Source organism: Marmota marmota, unplaced genomic scaffold (genome assembly GCF_001458135.2).
Source record: "Marmota marmota marmota unplaced genomic scaffold, marMar, whole genome shotgun sequence".
NCBI classification, from domain to species: domain Eukaryota; kingdom Metazoa; phylum Chordata; class Mammalia; order Rodentia; family Sciuridae; genus Marmota; species Marmota marmota.
Genome location: NW_026000249.1, coordinates 5,926,305 through 5,937,451, shown reverse-complemented (window position 1 = coordinate 5,937,451; position 11,147 = coordinate 5,926,305). Strand labels below are relative to the sequence as shown.

The following is an 11,147-nucleotide window of genomic DNA, read 5'->3' as shown; positions in this document are numbered from 1 at the left end:
AAAAAAAAAAAAAAAAAAAGCAAGGGACCAAATCCTCAAGGAAGAAGTAGGACTCTCCTAAGTACTCACCTGCTTCTTGACATGTATATTTCCTTCCACAGGCAGATTATAAGCACTCTGGATCAGGTTTCTGGCAATGAAATAATAATAGACGGAGATGATCGACAGTGGAATGATGTAGAAAACCAGAAAGGAAGCCATGGAGTGGATTTTGGGGTGCAGATCATTAGAGTGTGGATATGGGGCACAGCTAATGAAGGTCTGGTTGGTGCTTTCCTCATGGAAAGGATGGAGGTCAGAGAACACAGCCTCTGGGATGGCCAGCAGCATGGAGATGATCCAGATCAAGGCAGCTTTGATGCAGATCTTCAACAGGGCATGAGATGTCTGAATATCCATTGGCCGGACAATGGCTTTGTACCTGGAGCAAGAAAGAGGGAAAATTCTGCAGAAGTTGCCTACTGTCATTACGGATGCCAGGGCCGCGGGGACTGGGGTGTGCAAGTCAGACACCGAGGTATAATACTGAAGGAGGTGCTCACTTTCAGGTTCATGAAACTCCTGACTGAATTCACATGGCCCTGACCATGAGTCGCTTCTTCAGTTTGACACCCCAAGCACGTGGCTTGCCTCATCTTAGCTGGGCTCTGAAGGATGCCTTCCCTTTTTCCAGCAGTAACATTTGGCCCACATTCTTCCTCTTTCCTTCTCTCTTTTAGTTCAGAAATTTTCCTTTTTAAAATCTTTCTTTAATTGGCACATAAAATTGCACGTTTATTGTGCATAACATGATATTTCAAAATATGTATACACTGTGGGATGGCTCCATCAAGCTAATTAGCATATGCATCACATCACATATCTTTTGGTTTTATTAGTGCATTATAGTTACACATAATAGTTGGGTTCATTCTGATATAATCGTACATGCATGGAATTTAATTCACTCCATTTCAATCCCTGGTGCCCCCTCTTTCCCTTCCCTCCTCCCTTCCCCAGCCTCCTTCCTCTATTCTGCTGGTTGACCTTCCACTCATTTATTTATTTATTTTTAATTGGTACTTTATAGATGTTCATAAAGGCAGAATTCACTGGTATATATGCATGCACATAGGGTAATATTATCAAATTCATTCTGCATTTCCTTCTCTTTCCCCTCCCTCCACCTTCCCCTTCCATCTCCATCTTCTACTCCACTGATCTTCCCTCTATCTTTATGACATTCAACACTCCTCCTTTTTTTCCCCCTTACTTTGCTTTAGGTTCTGCATATGGACTTTTTTTTTTTTTTTTTGCAGCGCTGGGGATTGAATCTGGGGCCTTGCATATGCTAGGCAAGCACTGTACCACTGAGCCACATCCTTAGCCCTACATATGGACTCTTTGTGATTTTTAAGAATATAATACATTGTTATTAAGTAGAGTCACCATGTTGTAAAATTCACAGTCTCTCTTGCTTTTGAGAATACTTCACAGAAAAGCTGATGTTCCTTTCATTTTTCTCATTAAATCACAGAAATTAATAATGAAGCACATTACTGTTTAAAGAGACAAGGAGGTTGGTGTATCTTTGGCAAAAGCTTCATTTTGAAGATTCAAATAGAGTTCAAGGAATCTTAGGTCATCGAGTATTTTAAATATGCCCCTTTTTTTCTTTCAAAGGATGTGGAATTTCTACTGAAATTGTTTTATCCAGGAAGAGCCCTGTAATTGTCAAATTAATCATTCCCTTGCCCCCATACTCTTTCAGTGTTATCTTCTCTTGAAGCATTTAGGTCTTTACTGGTTTGTGAGCCATTTATCACAGATCAAGTGCTCTGGGAAGCAGAAACAGGCATGCAGTTAAGAGTACCAAAGGTTTATTGGGCAGTAATACATGTGAAAGGAAAAGGGAGAAGGACAAAGGGGAATGAAGGGAAGGGGGGATGGGAATGGGAAAGACAATAGAATGAATCAGGTATAACTTTTCTATGTCATATATGAATACATGACCAGCATAAGTTCACATCATGTAGAACTAAGATTGGGAAGTTATACTCCATGTATGTATGATATGTCAAAATGCACTCTACTGTAATGTATAACTAAAAAGAACAAATAAAAAATTTAAAAGTTAATAAAACAAAAAAGAAAAGGGGGAAGGAAGCAGGATTGGGCAGAGGTCGCTGTCAGACATAATGCAGATGTCACAAGGTCTACACCTGCAAGGATGACCAACCATCCAGTTTGCCTGCGAATTTTCCAGAGTGAGCACTGAAAGGCTTACATCCTAGGAAGATTATCAGTCCTAGCAAACCAAGATGGCTGGTGGCCTTATACCCACCTAATAGGAAGTTTGGGAACATAGATTGCCCAGTGGAGGAGTCCTGCCTTGGGTGGAAATGGCCAGCCACTTGTCTTATCACTTTGCTTAGAGATTGGCTGGAGTCATCCAAGAATAGTGTGACTTCTGTTCCTACCTGAGTCAGTCACTTGAACAGGAGCCACCCAAGAGAGCATGACCACAGTTTGAAACCTTAAGTGGACCCTGAAAGAGCTGATGGCCTCCAACCCCCTACAGCTGGGCACATCTCTTCTTCCAGAAGGCTGAGCAGCACGACTCCATGTCGATCACAACTCCACATCCGATGCCCAGCAAACTGGACCACCATGTATCTTGTGTGTACTTGTCTAAGAACCCACAAGAGGCTGAGCCTCTGGTTGGTGAAGAATATATCTTTCTCCACCTTGACATGCACTGGCACTGAGATACGCGCACACTCCACAAATGATTTTTTTTTTTTTTTTAAAGAGAGAGGGAGAGAGAGAGAATTTTTTTTTAGTATTTATTCTTTAGATTTCGGCAGACACAACATCTTTGTTTGTATGTGGTGCTGAGGATCAAACCTGGGCCGCACGCATGCCAGGCGAGCGCGCTACCGCTTGAGCCACATCCCCAGCCCCACAAATGATTCTTCAATGAAACGTGAGCTGCCATAAAGTGGAAGTTGACATGAGTTGGGACCAACTAAATGTGAGGCTGTTCATGCTGAAAATACTGTGTTTGAACTGGGTTCTACTTGTAATATTTTTTTATATCATGTACTTCAGTGAGTCTACTTATTTCTATTCATTTCCATGTTGATCAGACTCCATTGAGCTACCAGTCTTGGATGCGCCCTGAATCCTCACTCACTTTCCACCTGCTGGGGAAAGGAGAGAGCTCTTAAGTGGCAAGTTTGAAAAACAAGAATCTGGTTTGTATATTGGGCTCAGGGAGGTCATCTACTGTCCCTGGCTAGGGGAATGGTATGTCTAATACAAGATACCAGAGTGTCAGCAAGTTCTGTATTGCTGTGGACCTAAAACATATTCTGGATAATAGCTTTATCAAATGTGGAAGCAATTATTCTGATTCCTTTATCTAGTTCTCTATTTTCAACTCAGGTAGGGAAGGCAGGGCTATGATTTACTCCATGATCTTAAAACCCAACATTTCAGAATAATACCCCAGTCTTGCTTCAATGTGCTTAATATTATCTTGTGCTTATTATTATCTTTATAATAATAATATATATATATATATAATCTTTATTTTATATATATATTTATTATATATCTTTATTATATTTATCTTTGTTTTATATCTTTATTTTATATATCTTTATAAATGTATATATCTTTATTTTGTTTATTATTTTTAAAGATTTTTTAAAAGATGGACACAATATCTTTACTTGATTTATTTTATTTATATATATGTGGTGCAGAGGACCGAATCCAGTGCCTCACATGTGGGACACAAGTGCTCTACCCTGAGCTATAACCCAAGGCCTTGTTTATTTATTTGTATGCGGTGCTGAGGATGGAGCTTAGTACCTCACACATGCGAGGCAAGTGCTCTACCACTGAGCTACAACTCCAGACTCCTGGCTTTACTTTCATTTAAAATAATTAGTAAAATCACATACAATTTTCAAAGATAAGTTCTATTTTGATCTAGTTTCTTTTCTATTCATTAATCATTTCAAACATTTTTATTCCTAACTTATAGTGTAGGCCAGGCAGGGAATTGATTTTTTTTTAATTAGAATAAATGACCATCTTTACTTAATTATTTATTTTTAAATATTTTTTAGTTGTAGTTGGACACAATACCTTTGTTTTATTTATTTATTTGTTTGTTTGTTTTTTATGTGGTGCTGAGGATCGAACCCAGTGCCTCTCAAGTGTTAGGCGTATGCTGTACTGCTGAACCCCAGCCCCAGCCTCAGCCCCAGCCCCGTAGAATAGATGACCATCTTTAGCCAAAGATATGTATAAAAAGGCATCAGTAATATGTTTGTTAAAGATAAAATGATAACTATGACTTCTATCTGCATCTTCTGGAAGATGTCAGTCATAAGTACCAGTAAGTCTCTGGTAAAGGTGACTCACTCATGCATGAGTAAACTAGAATCAACTGGTAATCCCATGTTCCTAAGTGCAAAATGCCTTGGGAACTATTGAGCTACCATTTCAAATTCATGACTTTTAAAACATAAAAGATAATACAAAAACATTTCCTTTATAGTTTTGCCAGAAAACAATTTGAATCTAAATCTAAGTAAGCCTCTAGTGATCATGACAGCCATGTTTGAACCAGTTTTCAGGAAATGTGGGAATAGAGGAACCTGTTAAATGATGCTTTGAGGATAAAATCAGCCAAATTCTAAATTGGAAAATTCTGTAAAAATGATGATCCCACTATTTTCAATAAATGCATGTCATAGAAAAACTGGGAGAATAGTTACAGACTGAGATATGTTAGACTTATCAACCCAATTCAACATGTGAACCCCTTTGGAGTTTTCATTCAAACCAAATAACTATTGAAAGATATTTTTGAGACTATTGAAAAAAATCAAACATAGATGTAGTATTGGTGCTATCAAGGATTTATTTTAGTGTATTGAGTGAGATAACGATATTGTAACTATGTGTTATATAAGAGGCCTTGTTTATTAAAGACAAAAATGTGCAATTAAAAATAAATTTTATTAAAAATTAAAAACAGAATGTAAAAATACATTGCAAGGACTTTTCTGTTATGGAATATTCATAACATATTAAAAAATCAAAAGAAATCTTTTTTAACAAGTCCTTGTTTTGTGCCAAGCAGATAATGACATCTACATTATTTCATTTATATTCCGGACAACCCCAACAGGTATGCATTATTAGCCTCATCCTGTGATGGGAAATTGAAGCTCAGAGTTGAGGAGGTGGTAGAGTCGACATTCAATTTGAGATCAATGCTTTTCAGGGTACCACAGCTCTTTCAGAAGAAAGTTTGGGTAAATCTTTTCTAGACACAGAGAAACAGATCAGAAACATCTCAAACATATGCAGAACATACTAAATGTTCCCTGAATGTCTAATGGTCCTATAGAGCATGGAACACATCTATTTCCTCTTTTGCCTTAGACTGTTCTGCCCGGAGCTCCAAATACAGGGAGTCAGGAGTCTCTGCTGGGTGGTTTCTGTTTAAGAGTGATGTCTGTTTGAACTGGAGGAAGTGGATACCCAACCAGCTAATGAATTGCCTGGCCATCTACTAAAGAATTCCTCTTTCTTACAAGCGTTTACCCCCCCCCCCTGCAAAAAAAAGAGGTAGAATGTAGTTGGGATTTTGATGTCAAGGAAGTTATCATGGCAGCCATGTTTGAACCACATGGAAGATGAATAAACAAAGTAGATGGATTGGAAGAAAGATAAGGAATGAGGCAGACATAAAAGGGGAGGTTTATTATGTCAAAATGAACCCCACTATTATATATAACTATAATGCACTAATTAAAAAAAAAACATTTTTAAAAAGAAGAGAGGCTAGATAATGTGACCCTAAGTCACACAGAGGATCCTTGTTTTCTGGCCCATGAACTACTTTTGCATGTCCATGAGATCTCCTGTAATAATCTTATAATGCTCTCATCCCCTTTTTCTTGCATTATATTGAATGATTTCTGTTCTATGCTAATAAAAGAGCCTTATCTAGAGCAATTAGATATGATAATCATTTAAAGTTTATTACCAGATTTATTTCCAGGATCTTTCCATCTATATCATCCCCAACGTCTTGTCCCCTGAAAGAATGATTTATCAACTTTCTGCTGCACTAAAAAGATTCATAAGTTCTTAAATGTCCATCACTTGCCTACCTCCCTATTTTCCTCATGCTCAATTCCAGAGACTCCATTCATCGGAGTCAAATCCTCCCAAATTTCAGCTTAAGTAACATCTTGATGAAGCTTTCGTTGACCAATCTAGGCCTCAAACATCCCCATTCTTTCTCCCAATCTGTCTGAGTTTTATGAGAGGATTTTCAACTCTTTGCATTTTATACTTACAATAAACTATAAACTATCTTGAATTAACTGTTAGCTTTCTCTGGGTATATCTTTTCTACTTTCCTCATAACTTTTCTGAGGTCAGAAGCTTCTATCTGCTTCTCTTCCTTTCTTTATGTAGTGTTAAAAATGCCCCAAGCTCCTTGTTCTGCATACCACTTATTTTAAAGTAGGGTCTCAGCAAATAGTTGCTAATTAATTGATCATGAACACACGACTTGCAGATGTTTATCTTGTTTCCAACTTGTCACAAATGAGAGAGAGATAAGATTTACTTTTACATATTTAGTAAGAATCATTCTTCCATAGACTGACACATTCACTCCTCTAATAATATGGGATGCAAGACAATTTTTCCCACTTCTGAAAACATCTGTGCATCATTTTTCTTATGCAAACATTTGAAAGGTCAAACAAGGTTCTACATAACAAGATTAATGTGTCAAAGAGAGTCCTGGCAAGAAGAAGTAGCTGGCTGCCACACTCAGGGTTGGAAACCTTTGCCCACAGAAAAGTATGTCTTTTATTTCAATGTGGGCAGTCTGTTTATTTTTTAAGGATCCAGCATTTCAGCCCTTATTTGTCTATAATTATCTACTGAAGTGTGTCGGAATTGTTAAACAAAAATATTTTAAAACTTCCATTACAATTCAAATGTACACTACGTGGGGAAGACAGAGGTGAAGAAAAAAACAAAATGAACAGAATGGTCTCTAGGGTAACTGACACAACTGTCTGCATTCAAATTAGAATCCTACCTAAAAAGATTTGACAAAACTATTAAACACTGGCCTTATTTTCTCCTGAGAATAACATGAAGTATTTCTCTGAAGAATTATTAACTGGCTTGTAAAATGACTACAACACACAGCAGTGGAATCTTATCTCCCTTTGAGCTATGGCTCTGCAAATGGAGAACTTCCTGACTCTTAGTGCACATCCAACAGTTATCTTTAAGTATGTAACCGATTACAGTCATCCTGTCCCGTTTCCTCTAAACTAAATTGCTCTAATGCTCTTTTCTACCTCTTCTTAATATAGCCTACTTTTCTCTGGGCTCTAACATGGACTTGGGATTCAGAGCAGAATCCTGGGAAGATGGCAGGATGGAAAGAACAGAGGAGAAAAAAAAAAGAAAAGTAAAAACAATGAAATTGGAGAAAGAGGCAGAGGAAAGGAGAAGATGGGAGACAAAGGGAGAGGATAGAAGCGGTGGGGTGGAGAAGAAAGAACCATCTGGCAATGCTCCTCTAGTTTAGAAGCACGGTTTCTCAGCTGACATATTTGTCTGGACCTTGTCAATGTATTTTGCTACCCAAGAGCAAGCTAGAGGAAGGGTAGCGGGTGGTTGCAGAGGAGTGGGGCACTTGAGAAAGTACACAACTCCTTTTCACTAAGAACTCTTTAAGATCCTTAGCAAGATCTAGTTAAGAAAGTAATAATCATTTTGGTGAAGGATGAACTTGCCATGCAAAAAAATGTGCTTCCCAAGCTTGGGAGGCGGGGCAGAGTAGACGTCAGCAACACAAGGATACAGACCCTGAAAGCCTGTAGGTTGACTTGATTCTAGCCCCTTATTTCCCTGGAAATGATATCATGAACAAGGACAAGCATGTATCCATGTTAAACTTGAAAAACTTGTGAGCAGGGAGTTGGGTTCAATCTCTCTCCTATTGCAAAAGTCTCAACCCCACTTGCATTAGGCCAGAATAAAATATTCTTTGCCATAAAAAAAAAAGATGATGAGCAAAACGATCCAAGCAGCTACCCAGTCTCAGATCCAGGGCAAAGGCACTCTTTGCTGCATTCCTATAGTTCTAATTGCACTAATTGGACATACCACTCAGTAAAAAGAAAGTGGACATGCACCTACATTCTGAATGTGTTAATGTATAAATTGTATACATGTATTACTGTACTAATATATTATGCACAGTAAAACAGGCATCCTAAATTTTTTACTTACTAAAAGAAAACAGAAGTCTTTGAAAATATGGTTGATCCTATATCTGGAGTACGAAATGTACAAGATGAACCTCAAACACTTTATTGTGCCAGTCAGAAAGGAAGTGCTGAATATAATGGATTCATGGCAAAGAACTTAGAAGGCATATTGAAAGATCTTCCCTGAAAAATTTAGGACAAGTTTAGCAGTAAACTAACAACAGTGGCAATGGGTAACTCAATGTATTTAAAATAATCCACAAATCAATCCAGGAGCAGTGACACATGCCTGTATTCCCAGCTACTCAGGAGGCTGAGGTAGGAGAATGGCAAGTTCAAGGCCAGCCTCAAAAACTCATCAAGACTCTCAGCAACTTAGCAAGGGTGAAGCTTAGGGCCTTGTTAAGTTGCTGAGGCTGGCTTTGAACACACAATCCTCCTGCTTCAGCCTCTCAAGCTGCTGGTATTACAGGCATGGTCTCAATGTTATTTTTTAAAATATTTTTATTACTTACTGATGGGCCTTTATCAAGCACTCTGCCACTGAGCCACAACCCCAGCACTCAACATCATTTTTTAAAGAAAATATAGAGAGGGGCTGGGGATGTGGCTCAAGCGGTAGCGCGCTCGCCTGGCATGCGTGCGGCCCGGGTTCGATCCTCAGCACCACATACAAACAAAGATGTTGTGTCTGCCGAAAACTAAACAATAAACATTAAAAAAAATTCTCTCTCTCTCTCTCTCCCCCTCCCTCTCCTCTCTAAAAAAAAAATATATATATATATATATATATATATAGGAGTTACTATTCTACCTTGAAGGAGATTAAAGAGATAAAACAAATGAAATGCACAAGCCTTGATTTGACTTTTTATTTTTATTTTTTATTTATTTATTTAATATTTATTTTTTAATTTTAGGTGGACACAATATCTTTTTTTTAAGAGAGAGAGAGAGAGAGAGAATTTTAATATTTATTTTTTAGTTTTCGGTGGACACAACATCTTTGTTTGTATGTGGTGCTGAGGATGGAACCCGGGCGCTACCGCTTGAGCCACATCCCCAGCCCGATTTTTGATTTTTAAAAAGAACCAATAAAAGATGTTTTGGCACAACAGAGAAAATTTGATTATGGTTACATATTAGGTGGTATTTAAAGAATTACTGTTAATTTCATTCAGTGTGATAATGACATTGAGTTTTTTTTTTTTCCCCTCAGGTAATATATACTATTATACTTAAGGGTGAAACTTTAGATGTTTGCCCCTTACTTTCCAAAGCTCAGCAAAACAAAACACAACAAATATATAAATACATATACACACACACCCCCACACACACATCACACACACACAGCACATACACTTAGAACAAAATCTAAGAAATGAAAATTGTTGAATGTGAGTGGATATTGTAAAATGCAGAATTTAAAAAAATGAACTGTGTAAAATGCAAACTTTGAAATAATAGTGTGCATTTAATTAAAATAGTGTGCATTTTATTAAAATGATGTGCATTTTATTAAAATGATATGATTGAATGTGTCATACCTGATTGGTGCCCATGCCAGGAACAGAGGATGTGTCTTCTCTGTTATATTCATAATGTTCTCTTGGGCTTTCAATTTTAATATCAGCTACAATTTGTGGGATTTTGTTTGGATTTGTTTTGTTTCAGCAGGAATATTTTGTAGCCATTTATCAATTTGGGGATGTTAGTTTAATTAAAACTAGATTATGCACCAACATATATCAGTTGGCAAGGCCTTGCTATGAGCTGAAAGAGCAGGAAGGAGTAAGAATGTCATCATTGTTGAGCCTCCTATGAGGTGAGACACCCATCGTGCTGCCTGTGCACCAGGTGATAAGACATCCTCTGATATAGAGTCAGTGATCCTCTGACATAGAGTCGAGTTGGACCCTATGTATTGCTAATGGTTAATTCATCCTTATATTTAAATAAAAAGCAATATAAATAGATATCTTGACACTTTCTTCCCTTCTCTGATTTATAGGTCACACCTCTCTAGAAGCATGTGAGTCCCACTTGTCTGTTGTCCCAGAGGACTCTTTCTGGATAATGTAACCAAAGTTTCAGGAGTTTTTCTAGAGTTCTGTAGCAGAGACCCTTCTGTCTCAGGAGGAAGTGAGTTTTAAACTCAGGCCAAGGAAGTACATCATGATCCATGTTCCATGATTACATGGAATCATACTTTTTCTTTCAAGAGATCAAAAAACAGATGCTGTATCCAGGCAGGACCATCTCTGACTAAAATTCTCAAGTTATCTATCAGGGAGGATATTATGTCCTGTACCTGTAGATGCCCACTATCTCCCTGAGAGGAGGCCCTGCTTTGGGGAGGAGAGAAGATATCAGTTATTCATTCTATAGTATGGTTTGAGGTCAATGCCATCACCTTCATGTATGTATATAAAGTCCTACCTCCAAGTGTGGTAGGAAAGCTCTGTTTCCCAATAATAGACTTCTCTTTCTTCTGTAATCCAGCAGCTTGGGAGGCTGTGACAGAAGGATCACAAGTTCAAAGCCAGCCTCAGCAATAGCGAGGTGCTAAGCAACTCAGTAAGACCCTGTCTCTAAATAAAATTCAAAATAGGGCTGGGGGTGTGGCTCAGTGGTCAAGTGCCCCTGAATTCAATGTCTGGTACCAAAAAAATAGAAAATAAAAGATGTCTCTTTCTCTTTCCCTTTCTTTCTTTCTGTCCCTTCCTTCCTTCCTTCCTCCTCCTCCTCCTCCTCTTTCTTCTTCTTCTTCTTCTTCTTCTTCTTCTTCTTCTTCTTCTTCTTCTTCTTCTTCTTCTTCTTCTTCTTCTTCTT

General features: G+C 38.0%; 1 protein-coding gene across 1 annotated transcript in view; it reads right to left on the bottom strand.

The window, feature by feature from the left end:
- Grpr (gastrin releasing peptide receptor) overlaps positions 1-11,147 on the bottom strand; it is a 36,499-nt gene that overhangs the window by 4,335 nt on the left and 21,017 nt on the right. Inside the window, exon 2 of the mRNA XM_015488168.2 lies at positions 70-421. Coding sequence (XP_015343654.1) covers positions 70-421 — 352 coding nt within the window. The remainder of the gene's footprint in view (positions 1-69; positions 422-11,147) is intronic.